Source organism: Hipposideros armiger, unplaced genomic scaffold, assembly GCF_001890085.2.
Source record: "Hipposideros armiger isolate ML-2016 unplaced genomic scaffold, ASM189008v1 scaffold_306, whole genome shotgun sequence".
In the NCBI taxonomy this organism is placed as follows: domain Eukaryota; kingdom Metazoa; phylum Chordata; class Mammalia; order Chiroptera; family Hipposideridae; genus Hipposideros; species Hipposideros armiger.
The window spans coordinates 1,605,821-1,627,249 of NW_017731656.1; the positions used below are offsets into that span (position 1 = coordinate 1,605,821).

The 21,429-nt window shown below is 35.4% G+C and overlaps 1 protein-coding gene and 1 pseudogene across 4 annotated transcripts in view; both read left to right on the top strand.

The window, feature by feature from the left end:
- Positions 1-21,429, top strand: part of KLHL4 (kelch like family member 4) — a 119,401-nt gene that overhangs the window by 85,714 nt on the left and 12,258 nt on the right. For 3 of the 4 annotated variants that reach the window (XM_019659899.1, XM_019659900.1, XM_019659902.1), the window contains 5 exons: positions 8,258-8,470; positions 11,215-11,401; positions 15,131-15,355; positions 16,883-17,045; positions 18,792-19,004. In XM_019659899.1, coding sequence (XP_019515444.1) covers positions 8,258-8,470; positions 11,215-11,401; positions 15,131-15,355; positions 16,883-17,045; positions 18,792-19,004 — 1,001 coding nt within the window. The remainder of the gene's footprint in view (positions 1-8,257; positions 8,471-11,214; positions 11,402-15,130; positions 15,356-16,882; positions 17,046-18,791; positions 19,005-21,429) is intronic. The other variant, XM_019659901.1, reaches the window with a different exon arrangement.
- On the top strand, positions 6,808-7,231 carry LOC109391930 (proteasome maturation protein pseudogene; annotated as a pseudogene).

Consider the following 21,429-nt stretch of genomic DNA (forward strand, 5'->3'; position numbering starts at 1 on the left):
CTTGTCTGTTCCCCTTCCCCCAATTCCCCAGCGCTGTTCCCATCCCCCCAATTCCCCAATAAAAATCTTTAAAAAAAAAAAAAAGAAAAGAAAGAAATCAAAATATCAAATAACAGGAGTTTGCAAGTAGTTGAGTCCAACTTTCATGGATGACTTTGAGGGGTTCAAGACTTCAGGGGAGGAAGTCACTGCAGATGTGGTGGAAATAGCAAGAGAACTAGAATTAAAAGCAGAGCCTGAAGATGTGACTGAATTGCTGCAAACTCATGAAAAGGCTCTAACAAATGAGGAGTTGCTTCTTATGGAATAGCAAAAAAGTGGTTTCTTGAGATGGAATCTACTCCTGGTGAAGATGCTGTGGACATGTTGAAATAACATAAAAAGGATTTAGAATATTATCTAAACTTGGTAAATTAGCAGCAGGGTTGGAGGGGAGTAACTCCAATTTCAAAAGTGGTTCTACTATGGGTAAAATGCTATTGAACAGCATTGTGTGGTACAGATAAATCATTTGTGAAAGGAAGAGTCATTTGACGTATCAAACTTCATTGTTTTCTTATTTTAAGACATTTCCCCAGCCATCCCAACCTTCAGCAACCACCACCCTGGTCAGTCAGTAGCCATCAACATCCAGGTAAGCCCCTCCAGCAGCAAAAAGATTATGTATCACTGAAGTCTCAGGTGATGATGAACACTTTTAGCAACAAAATATTTTTTTAATTATTTTTTATTATGAAATACACATTTTTTAGAATTAGTTTCAGCTGTACAACACAGTACAATAGTTATACTTTTTACCTTTCGAAGTGACAACCCCCCTCCCCCAATCCGCCGCCTCACTTCCCCCCCATATCATACATATCTATTACAAATCCCTTATTTTTAATTAAAGTGTGCACATTGTTATTATAGACATAATGCTGTTGCATACTAATAGACTACAGTTTGTGTTTTGCTACATGTAAATTATAGACTTTATTCAGTTTAAATAATTGCTTCTGGACTACTACTTCATGAACATTGAGAGAAAGCAGACTAACATTCACTTCTTAAGTTATAGTCAAAAGGGAAATTCACTGCTCAGAACTCCCAAGTTCTAAGAAGCTAAACTAATCATCTTTAAGATAATCTGCTATTTAATTTCCATCACATATTTCCTTTTTTTTAGCTGTCCTTCAATTCTTTTTATTGATTTATGTTTTATTATAATTAGTTTTGAGTGTACAAAACAACATAATGATTAGACATTTATACACCTCACTATGTGATAACTCCAAGTCTTCTATCCATCTGACACTATATATGTTGTAGCTATTCAATACCATTGACTATATTCCCTGTGCTGTACTTTACATCCTGTTACAATATACATATATACAATATACATATATATGTTATAGATATGTTATATATATATATATATGTATTATATATGTAATATATATCTAATTGTTGACAGTCAATATTTTATATTATTTTTTATTTTTTATATTAGTTTCAGGTGTACTAATAGCTTCAGTGGTTAGACAGTTATTTAATTTAGGAAGTGATCCTCTGGAAAAACCTAGTGCCCATCTGATACCATACATAGTATTTACATTATTGATTATATTCCCTATATTGTGTTTCATACCCCCATGAATATTTTGTGACTAACAATTTGTACTTCCTAATACCTTCACCTTTCTCACCAATACCCTCAACACCCCTCCCATCTAGCAACCATCAGTTTGTTCTCTGTATTGATGAGTCTATTTCTGTTTTTCTTTCTCAGTCTGACAATTTCACTTAACCTAACACCCTCTAGGTCCATCCATGTTGATGCAAATGGCAATATTTCATTCTTTTTTATGGCAGAGTAATACTCCATTGTATATGCACTACCTCATGCTCATCCAGTCATCTATTGATGGGCATTTCGGTTGTTTCCATATCTTGGCTATCGTGAATAATGCTGCAGTAAACATAGGGAGATTATAAGTATATATATATATATATATATATATATATATATATATGCAATGAAAAACATAGAAAAATACGTCATGACTTTTCTGACAACCCAATATATATATAATTTTCAAATTAGTGTTTTGGATATCTTTGGATAAACATCCAGGAGTGGAATTGCTGGGTCATAAGGTAGTTCTATTTTTAGTTTTTTGAGGAACCTCCATATTGTTTTCCATAGTGGCTGCACCAATTTGCAATCCCACCAGCAGTGCACAAGGGTTCCCTTTTCTCCACATCCTCGCCAACACCTGTTTATTGATGATAGCCATTCAGACAGGAGTGAGGTAGTATCTAATTGTGGTTTTCATTTGCATTTCTCTGATGATTAGTGACATTGAGCATCTTTTCATGTGTCTATTGGCCATGTGTATGTCCTCTTTAGAGAAATGTTTATTCAGATCCTGTGCCCATTTTTAAATTGGATTGTTTGCTGTTTTTTGTTGTTGTTGTTTGGTTTTTTGTTTGTTTGGTGTTGAGTTGTAAGACTTTAAAAAAAAATAAATGTAGGACACTAACCCCTTATCACATCTATCATTGGCAAGAAGTTTTCTATTCAGTAGGATGTCTTTTCATTTTATTGATGGTTTCCTTTGCTGTGAAAAAACTTTTTAGTTTGATATAGTACCATTTGTTTATTTTTCTTTTTGTTTACCTCACCCGAGGAGATATATCAGTAAAAATATTATTAATGGCAATGTCTGAGAGTTTACTTCCTATATTTTCTTGTAGGAGTTCTTTGTTTTCAGGTCTTACATTTAAGTCTTTCATCCATTTTGAGTTTATTGTTATATATGGTGTAAAACGGTGGTACAGTTTCATTTTTTTGCTTGTATTTGTCCCATTTACACAGCACCATTTATTGAGCAGACTGTTTTTACTCCAATGTATATTTTTGTTTCCTTTGTTATAGATTAAATGACCGTATAGGCATGGATTTATTTCTGGGCTCTCTATTCTGTTCCATTGACCTACGTGTCTGTTTTAATGCCAATGCCATGCTGTTTTGATTATTATGGCCTTGTAGTATAATGAAATATCAGATAGCGTGATACCTCCAGCTTTGTTCTTCTTTCTCAGGATTGCCATGGCTATTCAGGGTATTTTATGTTTCCATATAAATTTTAGGATTATTTGTTCTAATTTTGTGAAAAATTAGTATTTTGATAGGGATTCCATTAAATCTATAGATTACTTTCAGTAGTATGGACATTTTAACTATATTAATTCTTCCTACCCAGGAGCATGGTACATGTTTCAATTTTTTTGTGTATCTTCTTTAATTTCTATCTTCAATGTCTTATGATTTCCTGAGTACAGATCTTTTACTTCCTCGGTTAAATTTATTCCTAAGTATTTTATTTGACTTTTGATGCAATTGTAAATGGAATTGTTTTCTTAATTTCTCTTTCTGATAGCTCATTATTGGTGTATAAAAATGCAACCAATTTCTGAATATTAATTTCTGTGACATGCTAAATGTATTTATCAGTTCTAATAGTTTTTTGGTGTCATCTTTTGGGTTCTCTATATATACTATCATGTTATCTGTACATAATGACATTTTTACTTCTTCCTTTCCCATTTGGATACCTTTTATTTCTTTTTCTTTTCTGATTGCTGTGGCTAGAACTTCCAGAACTATGTTGAATAAAAGGGGTGAAAGTGGACATCCTTGTCTCAGTCAGATCTTTTTCTCCCCCCTCCTCCCTTACCTCTCCCCCCTCCACCCCCACCTTTGAGTCAAGTCTTTGTTCTCAGTCTAGTTGTGGAGGACACAGCTCACTGGCCCATGTTAATATTATGATCATTGCACTCTACCTAACTGAGGCAGTCGGCCGCTGGCCGGCCAACCGCTCACAGCAGTTCATGGCAGCTCATGGCAGCCCAGCTGCAGGTCAAGCTGTTGTTCACAATCTTAGCTGTAGAGGGTGCAGCCTACTGGCCCATGTGGGAATCGAACCGGCGACCCTGTTGTTCAGAGCTCATGCGTTAATCAACTGTGCTATCCGGCCGCCCATTGAGCAGATCTTAAGGAGAATGTTTTAGCTTTCCCTCATTAAGTATGATATTAGCCATGGGTTTGTCATATATGGCCTTTATTATGTTGACGTATGTTCCCTCTATTCCCACTTTGCTGAGAGTTTTTATGATAAATGGATGCTGGATTTCGTAAAATGCTTTTTCTGCATCTATTGATAAGACCATATGAATCTTATTTTGTTTCTGTGGTATAACACATTAATTGATTTGCAGATACTGAACCAAACTTGCATAGCAGGAAGGAATCCCACTTGATTGTGGTGTATGATTGCTTAAATGTATTGCTGAATTTGGTTTGCTAATATTTTATTGAGGATTTTTGCGCCAATGCTCATTAGGAATATCCACCTATAGTTTTCTTTATTTGTAATGTTTTTGGTTTTGGAATCAGGGTAATGGTGGCCTGTGCAGCCTCTGAGAGTGCTCTGGCAATGCAGCTCTAGGTGGGTGGGGCAGGATTTCAGGGAGCTAAAGGGTGTGGGCAGTGGTTTTTATAGTGTTAATGAAGTTTTGATCCCTGCACTGGTTCTGGGCCCATGACCCCTTTGCAAAAACCCCCTGAGAACACTGCAGGTAGCCACTGCTTACCTTAGGCCTGCAGGACCTCAAGAACAGCCCAACAGAGGCTGTGAAACAGGTTGTGGCTCACTGGTGTACAACAAATATTCCCAGGCCACCATGGGTCATCCTCTGCTGTATAAGGTTTCCACAGCTTGTGGGGTGGGACTGTCTTCTCAGTAGTTGACAGTGCCCTGGGTGATGTAGTACTAGCTGTGTGGAGCGGGGACCCAGAGCATCACCAAGGTGGTACACACGCACGGATTTTACCAGACCAGTTAAGTCTCAGGTTTGGCCCTTTGAGGGAGGGTTCAACATAGAAAAGATGGTGCCCTCCTGTAGGCTACATGTGAGGCAGTCTCCACATAGGAATAATGGCTGCTCTCCCTCCAGCCCTTGCTCTGAAGCCACAAAACTCAGTCTTTTCCTGTATGTCTCTGGCACCTCTTGAGTTGCTGCCCCTCCACTGGAGACCAAGTGAGTATTGGCAAGTGAGTGAGTCTGTGTGCAGGCCCTTTAGTAGGTCGTCTGGGTTTGCAGCTCCTTCCATCTCATCAGGATGGGCAGATGGAGGCCTCGCTGATTTTCACTGACAGATGATGTGGGAACTCCTCTTCCCAGCACAGGACCCCTGGGCTGGGGAGCTCGGTGTGGGGCTGGAACCCCTCCCTCCTCTGGTGGGACTCCGCCACCAAGGAGTCTCTGACAGTGTTCACCCACTACCTGTGGTTTGGGATCAGCCCGTTTCACGACTCCACCCCTCCTAATAGTCTCAATGTGGCCTCTTGTTTATATACTTTGTTATAGGGTTTCCGTTCAGGTATTATTCAGATGATTCTTGAGGGTGATTGTTCTATAATTTATCTGTAATTTTGGTGTGATCCCAGGATGCAGTAGGCATAGTGTTTACCTAATCCGCCATCTTGGACCCAAATCTGTGTAGCTAGACTACAGCATGTTTTACCATATGCACTACTATATGCGCTGGGAAACCAAAAAAAATTGTGTGGCTTGCTTTACTGTGATATTTGCTTTATTGTGGTGGTCTGGGATTGAACCCTCAGTATCTTCAAGGTATGCCTATACTTTGCCATTTATTACACAGGAAATCAAACAATTCACATAGCTTGTTTTCTTTTTTTAAATTTATTCTATTTTTATTAAATTTATTGGGGTAACATTGGTTCATAAAATTATATCAGTTTCAAGTGTACAATTCTATAATCCGTCACTTATATATTGCATTCTTATCAGAATAATTCCACTTCCCCAAAACCAGATTGGTGATGACTTACTTGATGCTTGTGAAAGAAATCCTTAAAGTGTGGAGTGCTGTACATGTGTAGTGTGTTATTAATTATAGTACTAGCTCCATTATTTTGGTATTGGTTAGGGGCTTTTCAACCACTGTCATCTGCTACAATAAGAACTTCAGCTCTCTGATAACTGCTTGTCTTAGTTATAAGAGGATACTTTGTATAAATAGGCAAGTTAATTTGGAATTTATGATATTAGAGCTTCTTCATGGGTTTATCTAAGTTGATGATTGTTATATGGATAACTTCATTATTAGGCACAGTTCCACAATGACTAAACTCAGAGCAGAGTTGAAAAAATGATATCACTTATTCAGTTCCCCCAGTTACTCAAAAGCTGTCTTGAGCTGCTTCCAGAATATTTATTTATTGTGCAACGTAAATTACCAAATACACGTTTATCTTAATTTGAGAAGTATATTTCATTGCATTTAAAACTTGAGATCTTTATTATGAAAAATGTTGTAAATGATCATTATGTTGTCAAAGAAAAATATATACCACAAATTGAAAAAAATATAGTAGTGTTTTGATGAAAAAAATAAAACACAGCTGCCTGAAATTTGATACTTGACAAAATACAAGACGACAGAATGACAGAAGGGAGAATTGAGATATAATTATATAAAAATGGAAAGAAAACCCCATCCCTCCCATGGGAAACCCTTTAAGAGTATTCTGAATCTATAGATTATTATAAATTAGTAGAAGAACATCCTGTTCCATAATAGAAAATAGTTTGTCATCTATGTTTTATCTCATCTCAAAGAAATTCAGCATTTGTCTCCTAAATGTACAGCAAGAGATATCTCTCCCAAGCCTTCAAGAAACCTCCACCTTGGTAATGGGTCTGAGAGGCTGTTCACAGAGCGAGTTGAAAATGAATGCCAGAGGACTTGGCTCTCAGCTAAAGAACAGTATTCTACTTACTGAACTTTCAGCCAGTGGACCCATTGAAAATCATGCTCTCCTTTGAAAAGATTTTTCTTGTGTGAAAAATGAACTTTTGCCCAGTCATCCTCTTGAATTATCAGGAAAAAAATTCCCATACCACAAACATTAAATGAATTTTTCCACACTGAGAAACATTCAGGGTTTATTTGCTCCCCAAAAATTGCAAGTGGAATTCAAGGCAATGCAGCAGGTTCAGCATCTTCCGTTTCTCCCAACTCAAACTTTCACTGGATATTTTGAGGGGTAATGGTGAGACTATTAGATTTTAAGATATTCTTAATGACCTGTCACAAAGTGAACTAATGGGAGAACCACACTTAATGGTAGAATATAAATTCAGTTTACTGTAATGCGGTGTGCTGCCCATGAAAATAGAGGGCTACATCTTGTTTATAGTCATCTTTTAACTGTTAATTTTATGTACACAACATTAAAAGTACTGATACATGAGAATTGTTGCCTAAATACGATCTGATCATTTTGAATTATTTGGGTCTTTGGTTTATGGTCATATGACAGTTGAAAGCACTAGAGATGATTTTAAAACTCCTGATTTATATTATTAAAACAATAGCCTTCTATGTCTTTAAAAAAATCATTGGAATTGAATATTATAAAACCACCCTCAGGTTCAAATTCAACCTATTTTCTAGGTATTCCATACATTTAATTTTGAATCACCATCATTAGTATTCGAGTTTGCAGTCTTCACAGTAGCTTCTTTCAGAGTAAACATCTGTAATCGATTTCACTGGCAACACTTCAAATTCAGCACAAAATCAGATATTTATATTTTACCTTATTTCAGTATAGTCCATTAATGTTCATAAGAATAATAGTTGCTTTACTGAAACTACTTTAGAATTATAGCTATTTAATTGTTTCATGTTGAAAAGTATAAGTTCAGAGGTTTTGATTTTGACCTTATCTTGAAAGTGAAAAAATTAAATAAAGCAAGAAGCAGATGTCAATTAAAAAAAAAACTTGAAAATTTTCAGCCTTTCTCTTAAGGTTTTTGGCTAAAGACCAACTCGACATCTGTCAGTTCTGGAGTCATAAGCTGTTGTCACCTACAACAGCTGAGAGAGAAGGGCACCCATATCAACCTGAACACTATCCATATGAACTGTGAAACAGTTAAGGCCTTTCCCTTGTGTCCTTAAATAAATCCCCAGTATAAGCATTTTGCTCCTCAGCTTCAGAAGGCTCCCTCATGCCCCATGTCATGGGCAGCAATAGCACCTATTTGTTACAAATGCATATATTTATCTTTCTGGCATTTTCTGAAGTTTGACAGTGAAATGCTTTGATATGCTTCTTTTGGTAAGAAGTTTCTAAAGTACAAAGTTACAGTAGAAAACCTTTTTTTTTTCTAGGACTACTTCTTCGAGGTAATAAAGAACGAAGAATTCCTCCTGCTTCCAGTTAATCAACTTTCAGAACTTCTGTGCAGTGATGACATTAATGTGCCTGATGAAGAAACCATTTTCCATGCTCTAATGAAGTGGGTGGAGCATGATGTGAAGGCCAGGCAGCAAGGCCTAGCGAAGCTGCTTTCTTACATTAGGCTACCGTTACTTCCAACACAGGTATGGAAATTTCCTCAGGTCATGTAAAGTACAGTTCAAGCTATCACCAGGCATTAATCCATTCCTTATTTTGTCACATTTTATTTTATTCAGAGGATTTCCAGTAATTGAAGTGTACAGGATTTGTTTTGCAGAAGGCTATGTCCAGCCTTCAATTAGTAGTATTAATGATGAAGTGAGAGGAAACAAGGATTAATAAAAGAAATCCACAGATAATCCCTAAACTTTAGCATACTCATTAGTTTCAGTTTCCTCAAACAGCACTTGCAACAAGCAGGAAACTGACTAGGTTATTTTTTTTTCTTTCCCTGCCCACCTTCTAGGCAAAGTGATAATAATCAGTACAAGAGCATCCCAGAGAAGACTCTAGAAAGTAGTTAGATTCTGGATAATGCCTACTAATATGGGTAATCAGCTACTATGATTGAAAGCATATTATAATATTGGGTTTTTGGAAAAGTCCTGACACACTTTTTCTATGTTTTTCGTTGCAAAAATGCGTCATGACTTTTCAAACAACCAAATAGTTTCAGATGCAATAAAGCATCATTGTAATGGCACCCCCATCATGCATGCTAAAGGATTATAGTAAAAATGATTCTAAAAACAGACACTCTTGGATAGGATTCAGGATGGACCTACCTTATGCTGAATTTTAGTATGTGAAGTTTAGTGAGGTTGGAGTGCAGCCTCTCCATAATTTTACCATTGGTAATAACAACAATTGTTTCTCTGTAGCAAATTGACCAATACCCTATGGCTAAGTCTTCAATCATCATCCACTTTGGAAGAAGGGACCTTATCTGGACTTAGTGAATCAGTTTCATAAACATTAAAATTAATTGATTTTCAACAAAATTACTAATTAAATGTTAACGTTGAAAAATAGAATGTTAATTTGCTGATGGTTTCTCTACATTTTCAACTTTTAGTCATTAACTAAATCCCATACAACTATATATTTACTCTTATGAATCTGTCCATATGCAATGAAAGAATATTGACTGCCCTCATGTAGCAAATTTATCCAAAGGGCAAGGCAATAGTAACATCAAGAAGAGAAACATTAAAATATATATGCAATTTTCAACTCAAATTTCAGAGTCTATAGAAATTTTATGTTTCTGTGAATGTGTATATTCTTGCATGTGTTATTCTCATGAGAGGGTCTATATGATTTATCAGATTCTCTAAGGCAGTGCTGCTCAAAATGTCCCTGGACCAGCAACACAGCATTGCCTGGGAGCTTGTTAGAAACACAATTTCTCAGGCCCCTATCACATAATTCTAAGGGTGAGGCCCAAGGAATCTTGTTTTTTAACAAGTTCTCCATATGATTTTTAGATACACAGAAATTTTAGATGCACTGGTGTAATAGATCAGTGACCATTAAGTTTACACTGCTTTAATTCTATATGGCATTCTTTCAGCAAAACGTTTAGTTTGGAGTTCTCTTACTTGATGGGAATGAGGGCAAATTTCCAGCCCAAACATACAACCAGTAGTGCCTTGGCCTCCCACCCTTGAGTGTGCCTTATGTCTCCAGTGTGGACTGTATGAACTTTTCCTAATGATGATAGTGGTAGATAATGGCATACAAAATGTACACTTTCCATAGCAATTTTAAAAGTGACCTTAAACAAGTATTCTAGAAATTAAATATATGAAAAGAATGGTGATAAATCTCTGAAGAATATTTTTGAAAGAGAAAACAATTACATAGTTCAGCTTTCAAACCTGTTTTCAGCAGTGTATGCATTAAGGAAATGCCAGGGGTCTCAGCAGCCAATTCAAAACAGTAATCAATCAAATATAACAGGTGGGGTGAGAACAGAGCTGGTGTTAACCAGTCAAGGACAGGAAACTGCAGTAAAGTTTTATGGAGTGAGATTAGCACCTCTGCTCCAACAACCAGGTTGCTATTCCTCCCTATGATACTGTGGACCAAAAACTTAAAAGAATTAATCTAAATGACCCATGACAAAATTCTGAAACAAATTCTTCTTATCTCAGGAAAAAATACTTTACCTAGATCTTACCCCATTCAGTTAGTGTCTTATTGTCTGCTAAGCCATGATGGTTAGAAAGGATTGATCATTTACTCTTGCTGATGGATTGGCTAGTTACTAACACATGTACTTTACTTATGTACAAATATACATGTACAGATAAAAATGACCTAATTTCAGAGTACTTTACAGAAGTGATGTGATTATAAAGATTCAGCCCCCTATTGGTGATTTTATTTTAACTGGGCATGTTTGTCCTGTCTCCCCTAACAACACCAAAACATAGCCGCGTCTCTAGCTACATGCCATAGCTGGGAGGTGCTTGCTTTTTGCATACAAAGCCATTCTCTTTGACTGCTTTCAGTAACACATTTTATAAGTGCTCTTTCACTTTTACTTGTTGAGATTATATGTGTATATATTCAAAAGATGAATACGTCAAATATTGGGTTGTCGGAAAAGTCATGATGTATTTTTGTTTTCATTGCAAAAATGCGTCATGAGTTTTCTGACAACCCAATAAATCTGCATAGGTCATTAGCTAATACCATGAAGCTTTTAATCATTTTGAATCATAAGTGAACATAAAAATATGTTACTAAGTAAATTAAAATATTAAATAATAGTTCTACATCTGAAGTAGCTTGAGGTTTCTCCAAATTTATATAAACAACAAATATGTTCTTTCTAACGGCGGGCTCTTCACTTCATATAACGGGCATCATTACTTTTCAGTTGCTGGCGGATCTTGAAAATAATCCTATGTTTACTGGTAATCTTGAATGTCAGAAACTCCTGATAGAAGCTATGAAGTATCATCTGTTACCTGAAAGAAGACCCATGATGCAAAGCCCTCGGACGAAGCCTAGAAAATCAACTGTGGGGGCTCTTTATGCTGTGGGAGGCATGGATGCTCTAAAAGGTAACAGGGAAAAATTAATTAAATTAGGGAGTATCATTCCAAAAAGGACATACGTTCTGAACACCCTCCAAATAATGAGGGTGGTATTAAAGCCATATTTAAATGTGTGCACCTAAAACTAATTTTCATAAACAGGGTACTTTATGTAAATTTGTAACCTTTTTTTCCTTACCATATGGGATATAACCCATTAATTAGTGTTGGCTAAACTCTTAATAAGTACTTTTATGACAGAAAATTTTTAATTTGAGTCGTTTCTTTGCAATATATTTGTAAGGAAACCTTATTTAAGGTTTATCATAAGTGGAAGGGACGAGGTCCTCCAAATATGTTTTTTGACAGAGGTAGAAGAGTGGCCTCTAACTCCTTGCTGTCAACTTCTTGTTAGATGCTCAAAGGCCAGTTAAAAAGAATCTTGAAGTGTTGATAACAACATCAGCAATTCAAACCTGGGATAAAGTAATGATTTTACATAAGAATTTTATCAAACAGAATAGGGAACAGTTTCTGAAGCCATCATTACCCGGAACACTTCTTAGAACCAATTTTTCTATAGTTCTACCTTTTTACACTTGATTTCTGTCTGTAGTCCCATGAGGCCAAAACAGTGAGGCAAGGATTTTCTAATTAAGAGTTGGCTGCGTAGGAAACAAAACCAGTCCACTTGAAATTTGCCAAATCACACATATAAATGTCATTTGACATCTGTAGAAAACAATACAAAAGTCAAAAGTTCTGTGCTATTGGAACCGATTCATTTTTTATATTTTTATGTACAATTTGAAATTGGAAGACTATACAGGAGATATGCCGATTAGTCATAAAACCATAAAATGAGAATTTGTAAATGCAATTATTGCCAAAGTTGTAGAGTAACTTCACAGAACTAGTGTTCTTCAGAAGATAACACACAATGCAATATGTAGGCAATGTATTATAGAATTGTACACTTGAAACCTGTGTAATTTTACTAATTAATGCCACCCCAATAAACATAATACATTTTTTTAAAAGAAAGAAAATAAAACTAAGTATAGCAAAGCAAAGACATTAAGGGGATTTATATAAATTAGTATTACATTTAAAAAATGTACCAGTTTACATTATTTCACAAAACTATAAAAAATAATGTCTATATTATATGCCTTTTCTTACAATGTGTTGTTTCACTTATCTTTTTTTAAAATACTTTTTGAACATTCACCTTTTGATGTCTAGGAAATACAGTACTTCCTCAGTCTTTAATTTCCTCTCTGACTCATACAGTTGACTTGAAATTGGTTGCTAAATATAGATATCACACAAGTGGCTTGGATTAACTCTAACTCTTACCACATATATTAAAAGAATCATCAGAAAGTTGTTTGAGTGAGCACAAGGTAAATCTTTAAAAATTGTCAAATGGTGAACTTTGGGCTTTTGTACATACAAGCTATTGAGTAACTTCTGTTTATTAGACACAATGAATTCTGAGAAACAGTATAACAGGACAAATTAAAGGCTAATATAGTCATTTTTAGATTATTTTAAAAATAGATGGAGGAAATTACTGAATCAGATGTATTCAAACTACAGGAACTATCATGTTTTCAACAATACTACAGAGTTTGGTTGGTTGTGTTCCCTCTTAAAATAAATCATAAATGAGGGATGAATAGGAACTTAAAAATGAATTGAGAAACAATATTTTCAATGTTTCAAGGCAGAAGGTCAATTTACACAGAAAAATTATAAAGTGTGTCCTAAGGAGAGATCAGTTTTAAAAAGTCTGTGTTCTCATCAAATAAATACAGAGCTGTCACAGTAACTTAGCTAGATGACTTACATTTTGATTAGTTGGAGCAATAGTGGAGATGGGCAAGTGACCTGAAGATAGCTTCAGAATTCAAGATACAGAACCTCTAGTCACATATGTTCATAGATGCAAATAAGAGATATGTAGTAATGTATCTACTATATTTAATCTAATGCCAAGAAAAAGATTACCCTGACATAAAGCAGACTTCTATATCCTTTCAGTGTAAATCTTCTATATACAGCTGACTAATGTAGCTTTGTAAAATTTCCTGACTAATTACTTTACTATTAATTATCATTTTCATAATCTTAATAATTAGTGCAGCATAGCCTTCATTTCCTAATTTAAGTGGGCTCTTTGGTAAATTCCACTAATGAAGAGTTTGAAATAAAAAGTTAAAATAGGAAGGAGACGATGGAAGACAGATTTTGGAAGATTGGAATGAGGAAGTGGAAAGGTAAAAAACATTCAGAGAAAACTGACTGGTTGACAGGGTAAACGTAGCTGTGAGTTTTTTTGTAGATATTCCACTTTTAAAAGTATCATCCAGAGATATTTAGTGTGTAAAGTATATTCTGCTAGGTGGTGTTATTTGACCTCTCAGCAGTCTATGTAGTTAATAGAGCAATTGCTAATCTGTAAATCGTCATTTAGCCAAATCCATGTTATCAGTAAAAGATGCAGGGATTAAAGAAATAAAGTAAATCAGTATGTGTATATTCACAAGTTTTTAATGTGAAAATTCAAACTCTTGAGACATAAATACTTACAGTGCACTATTCACCAGAAAATATTTAAAATTACAGAAAAGAAACAAACACTGTTTCCACTAATCCAATATACACAGAAAAACTTTCAGAAGCAACCATAGATAGTATTTACTCGTACCCTCTGCCTAAATTTTGACTTGATATTACCCCACACCACAGATTTATAATTGGCCAGTGGCTATGCCAGAGGTTAGCTATATTTCCACTGTAACTAATGGACTATATTTTCTCCACAAATCTTCCAGTAGAAGAGCAAAACTAAAAACCATCCTTTTTTTTTATTCCTATGGTTGACTTTGTAAAATTGGGATGAAATTTCCTAAACATGTTACAACTAAACACGTCTTAGTGTAAATAATAATTCTTTCATTTCCCAGCTCGATTTTAAGTCAGAAACTTCCCAGTTGTGCAAAATCAAATTTTACTAAAAAATAGCAGCTATTATGAATGACTGGTAAAAAGCATCACCTACAGAAGTGATCATTTACTAAGCAATGGTGACAGCATACTATGGAAGTAAACTTGATATTTCAGTAATTGCATAGAAAATTAACTTTTATTAACACATAAAGGAGACAGTACCTCAGAATTATATTTTTAATTCAAATAAATAATAATTCTATTCTTAATTATAATCTTTGTGTTACCATCATGAAAATTATACAACAAAGTTCCATTTAAAAGGACTTTTCATTCCTGTTCTTTTAGTCATTTGAATTTTAAATCAACATACATAGACACACACACACCAAACTGAATAAAAGAGCATAAATTAATATACTGAATGGTCATAGGTCATTAAAACCTGAATGGCTGTGTAGACAGTCAGTAATAGGTTCCAAGATAATTTTTGTCATAAAATACGGTGTTTGATACTCGTGTTAATACTACCAGTAGCATAGTATAGCCAAATAAGCCATTACGAGTGTATAAACCGCACACATTAAATAAACTATTTTATTCCAATTCTTCCATTTGGATCCAGGAGTGGTAAAATGTTACCCTTGCTTGTCTGCCAGGTTGGAGAGTCATCTGGACTACTTGAGTTGCAAGCACTGATTCTATTCTATAAATTATAGGTGCATAAATATAATGTGAGTGATGCCAATTAAAAAAGTTTATACAAGCAGTTTTTATTGTTGTTCAATATTCCTTTAACAGGTACCACTACAATAGAAAAATATGACCTCAGGACCGACATCTGGCTACCTGTTGGCACCATGAGTGGCCGTAGGCTTCAGTTTGGAGTTGCAGTTATTAATAATAAGCTCATTGTCGTGGGAGGAAGAGATGGTTTAAAAACTTTGAATACTGTAGAATGTTTTAACCCAGTTAGCAAAGTGTGGACTGTGATGCCTCCCCTGTCAACACATAGGCACGGCTTAGGTAAGAGCTTAAAGTTACATAGTTTCTAAAGAATGTATAGTTAGGAGAGCTGTTTAAAAATTAAATTCACTGCACATTATTGGGATTTAGCCAAACCCTTAGTCAAAATCTCTCAAAAATTCTGAAAAGCTTAAACAAATGATAAACACCTTTGAAACTTTTTTTTATTTCAGATGCCATATTTGTTAATCCTGCCCTCTTCCACTGGTAGTTACAATGAGTTCTATGTTAGGAAGGATGAAAACTTTCGAAGAAATACATTACTGAGGACCATAAGAGAGCAACAGGGAGTTTTCTCCTAAGCTCAATTTAGAGGAAAGAACACTTGATAATGGAGAGACGCTGTGTTTCTAGTTAAATGAATCATGTTCCTTCCTAAAGGGACAAATCTGTATTTCAGCAAAAGCTTTGTGATGCAGCTCCAAGGCAGGGATATTTAGGAGAAACCAAAACAAAACAAAACAAAACAAAACATTTTGGTTGAGAGCAACTCTAAGTTATATGGACGCCAGTGGTTCCAAAAAAGTTAAAGAAAGATGGAGTGGAGACTTCTGGAACAGTGGGGAACTTTGATTCTCCTTGATATTTGTCAAGAGTACATATTTATTCATGCTAGACTCAATGCATTTGTTTTGAGTTTGTTCAATAAAAAAACAATAATTTTCTTGTATTTTTTTAAAGAATTGTCTTGTACACAGCTAAAAAGTGGCGGATCCAGGTCTGGTATTGTTCGCCCCAAATTATCTGATGAATTGTCTATGTAAAATTGTAAACTGTATAATTATATTCAGCTCAATGTGCCAGTGAGTTTCCTAGACACAGCTTAGAAAACATATCTGACAGAGAAGTCAGAGCAAGTTTTTAAATCTATTGATGTAGGAGAGGTGATGCTGATATACCTGAGAAGCTCATTAAGATGGTGAAAAAGGTGGAAGGGGGAAGCCAATTATGTGTATTCCCAGAGCAGATGAGAAGGAGTTAGAAAGGAGATATTCATAGTATCTAATAGAACAAATTTGTAATTAAACCTCAAAAACCCTGTCTATGTAATTATCTGATGGGAACTTTTTTTAAATCCCTGTAGTAAAGAGCAGGTATTAGAAAGACCTACCACAGTTAGCCTACAATTCTAAGATTTAACTAAGATCCAGTGTCATATTTCATTTACCTCTTACATAAAAAAAAAGTCATTGAGATTATGCCAGAAAAAAAGTCAGCCTCCCTTTTCTATGACATCACTAGAAATGGTGTGTTCCACTACCTCCTTTGATTTTAGTACAATATTACAACAATGATAACATGACAAGGTAACTATACCTGAAAATTTCCTAGGGTTAACTAAAACTAAGTAAACTAAAACTTTATTTACCTTTATATTTAGATCAGTAAATTATTTATGTGCACACAAAATCATTTAAGAAACAGAACTAAATTTTTAAGCAGTTAGTTGCGTGCAAAGTGAAACAATATCCATTATATTATATATGTTATACCTTCTAGAGCCCTCATGCGATATTTATCCTTTAGGTGTAGCCGTACTTGAAGGACCAATGTATGCTGTTGGTGGTCATGATGGATGGAGTTATCTAAATACTGTAGAAAGATGGGACCCTCAGGCATGTCAGTGGAATTATGTGGCCAGTATGTCAACTGCTAGAAGCTCAGTTGCTGTTGTTGCATTAAACAACAAGTGAGTAAACCCAAACATGCATGGTCTTTGTTCATAGACCATGTGTTACAGCTGCTTGGTGATGTGATCCATCAATCAATAAGCATTCCCAACAATAAGGACATCCTAGTTATCAATAATAAAAGGACTTTGTTGGAACCCTCTATTATGATGGAAATGCTTGTCTAAAATGAACATTTAATTAAATATTCTATAGTCTCTTGCTATTCAAGTATAGTCCTGGGACCAGGAGCATCAGCATTACTTGAGTATCTATTTAGAAATGTTGACTCCTAGTCCCACCCTAGACCTCCTGAATCAGAACGGGCATTTTAACATAATGACTTGTGTGCACATTAAATTTGAGATGTGCTTTTATAGATAAACCAGTTCTAGTTTTGCCCATAAGAAGCTACTACTGTTTACATCATAACTGATTCTTGACTTATCGAAACTTTGACCTGTCTTTGTACTAGGGCAAGCATTTTTGTTCTTACCACACACTCTCCTGACTGTTCAGTGTTCCCAACTCTAGAATTACCTCTAGTCCTGTCTTTTTCAATGTTTTTTTCTTCCTGATCACGTACCTATAAGAGCAAACTAATACATTAAAACCCAATGATGTTAGAGGTTGCTAAGAGCTTGACTTGTTATTCCTTTCAGTTAATTGTATGCTTTCTGACAAGGGACATTTGGAGACAATAACCAACATATGGAAGGGACTTGAGTGATGACAAATTCAGATACCAGGATGTGGCAGGAGACAGCCTTGTGTGTCTGTACTTACTATGCATCAAGCTGATACCTCATCACATAAATGGGCTCAGCCGAAATTTCAACACAGATGTTTTTTAGTACCTTATGCAAAAAAAAAAAAAAAGTAGGAAATGTCTATAGTTTAGAGGAGACCCAGCCTTACAGTGCCTTAGAGCTTAAAATACTTCTAAATCTGATTATCTCTGAGCTGACCTGAATGATAACAATCTCCTGAATATTAGAGAACAGGTTGAAATAATCAAATTCGACTATTTTAATTTTGTTTTGCTGACTTGCTATTGTTCACAACTGAGCATAAATGGCAGTTATAGACATGTGGTTTAGTAAATGTTTATCTTCTTTATTGATCCAGAATTGAATTTAAATTAGATTAAAAATATTTCTCATTGAAAGAATTGGTATTTTAAAGTTTATGGGAGACGTGTCCTAGCCAATATATCTTCCTAGAAAAAAAATCTGGTTTCTAGGTTTTATTCTATTCCCTTAGTTGTTCATTAAGTTAAAGTATTCCTAGTGACAAATGTATTTTGTTTACTAAATAAAGTTCATAAAAACAATGGGGATGCTAATGCTAGGCAATTAAAACTAGCTAAATTGTGAGGTTGTTGGAGTTGGTCTTTGAAAACATCTTACCTTTTTAAAAAAATTTCCAGCTTTTATTCAGGTATACTTGACAAATATTGCCAAATGTTTTTGATATCTCCCTTCTTTCTGTGTACTTAATTTTCCATGGGATCTTTTAATCTATTATGTCAAAGTAACTTTCACAAAAGGATGAAGTAGGGAGGTTTGGGGTAGGGTAAACCTTATCAAGTGCCTTCGGGTAACTATCCATTCACAAACTCAGGCTGTCTGCTACAAAATACTAAGAGTAGAATATATAGTCAGAAACTTGAAATGCTTTGTGCAAGGTTCTTTCTATGCATTATTTGGAAATTACACACACACACACACACACATACACACACACACCCCTATCTTTTTTCCTAGGCTATATGCTATTGGTGGACGTGATGGAAGTTCCTGCCTCAGAACAATGGAATTCTTTGATCCACACACTAACAAGTGGAGTCTGTGTTCTCCAATGTCCAAGAGACGTGGATGTGTCGCAGCTGCAACATACAATGGATTCATATATGTTGTGGGGGGTCATGATGCCCCTACTTCTAACCATTGCTCCAGGCTTCATGACTGTGTGGAAAGGTAAAATGTTTTTATTTATTTATGTGTGTATGCATTTGGTTATTTTTTTCAGAAATGAGAAAGGTTTTTAGGTTGCCAGAAACTAGTCCTTCAAATAAATGTTAATCCTTTCAGAGCATCTGTCCTTTGTAAAATTGCACACTTACCTTTATGCTCAAAATATTTTGAAGAAATTCTCCTCCTAATACATTTCAGATCCATCTAAAGAAATACAGAAAAATATTTGCTATTTTATTATTTGATAGTCACCCATAAAATGAGGCAAAAGGGATCTAATAATAAAGAAAATTTTTTTGATTTTTTTTAATTGAGGAATTGGGGGGAGGGGAACAGCACTGGGGAATCAGGGAAAGGGGAACAGACAAGTTGCTGTCGTTTTGTACTTCAGTCTAGTTGTGGAGGACGTTGCTTCACTGGCCCACGTTGGTATTATCATTGCACTCTTCCCGGCTGAGGCAGATCGGTCGCTGGCCACTGGACGGCCACTCACAATGGCTCTTGGCAGCCCACACCGGCTGCCAGCCACACACGGTAGCTTATGGCAGCCCACTACAGCAGGGGCTGCAGCCTATGCCATAGCCCGGTGACTCACGGCAGCCCAGCTCCAGGTCAAGCTGTTCTTCACCATCTTAGCTGCAGAGGGCAGTGTCACTGGCTCCCATGTGGGATCCAAATCAGGGCCCTGCTGCTCAGAGCTGGCATCCCAAGCCAGCTCTTAACCAACGTGCCACTCAGCCAGCCCCAAGAAATTTTATGCCAAGCTATCACTCAACATATTCATCAGCTCAAATCAAATTAACTTTATTGTTTCAAAAATCAAATCAATCCTCAAAGGATGAAGACTAACTGCCACAAAATATACAGACAGAACTTCCTAAGAAAGGTGTTAATAATGTTCTGAATGATGACTTTATTGCATTAAATATTTAATGTCCTAAAGGTAACTTCTTTGAATGGCAGGGATTCATTTAGATGAATAAAGGATGATGTTTGTTAAAAGAAGTCATATGACTTTCTAGTAATACCATTCACATCCCTTTCAAGACAAAAAATATATATGCAAATATAATAGTAAATGATATTAACTTACGAACAAATGACAAATCTACAGTCAGTATGGCTATCAGAATTCAGAAGACCGAAATCAGTATGGGGTAGTGTCCTCAAGAGAAATTCATGGAGTGTGTAGAACTTGTACTTGGTAAGCATAAAAAAGAATGGAGGGGATTTCAGGTGTAGGAGTAAGCACAACCAAAACTATGAAAGTAATGGAGAAAGCTTTGTAGACAAGACCAGAGACTTTATGTTGAAATGTGATTTGGAAGGACAATTCAAACACAATTAAGGACTAGATTGTTTGATAGCCTAGATTTTATCTTGTAGGCAAAGGGATAATTAAACTTGGGGGAACTGATATAGTCATTTGGAGAAAATTGATCTAGCAGTGATATATAGGATACATGTAGGAAGAAGAGACTAAAGGAAGAGAGATCAATATTCTTCTTCTGAGAAGGATACCACTGAATCATAACTGATAATACTTTGTTTCTAATTCCCTAATTATTGCTCTATGGTAGTTTTATTTATTTTTTAAATTTAATCTTAAGTAACCAGCTCCCTGCTACTCAGTGTATATCTGAAATGCTTTTCCTGAGATGAGTTATTAAGAGATGCAGACATATTTTAGCATTATACAAAATGTAAATAAGGTCAAGCAGTGCCTCATATGTATAATATAGTACAGCTAAATATATGTGACACTGAGATTATCCACATCAGTTCTTCCGATAGCAAAGTAATTATTGATCACCTCTTCGTTATGCCAGATTATGTTCTTAGTGTGGTAAAACTTCATGACATAAAATTTGCCATTTTTACCATTATTAAGTGTACAATTCAGTGGCATTAAGTACATTCAGATTGTTGTGAAAATATCACCATCATTCATCTCCAAAACTTTTTTCACCTCCTCAAACTAAAAATCCATACACATTAAATGATAATTCCCAGTCCTCCTTCAATTCAGCTACTGGCAACCAGCATTTAACTTTTTGTCTATAAATTTGACAATTCTAGGTATGTCATAAAAGTGAAATCATAAGTAGTTACCCTTTTGTGACTGGCTTATGTTACTTAGCACAATTCTTCAAGGTTCATCCATATTATAGCATTTGTGAGAATTTCCTTTCATTTTTTTTACTAATTTTTATTATTATTATTATTAGTTTCAGGTGTCCAGAACAATGCAATAGTTACCCTTTTCACCCTCAAAGTAACAACCCCCCTCCCCCATGTATTGCCCTCCCACCCCCGATATCATGCTTATCTATTACAATTCCATTGATTCCATTCCCACTCTCTATTCCATGTCCCGAGACTATATGTATATATAATTATAGTTGACATACAATATTATTCAACATCA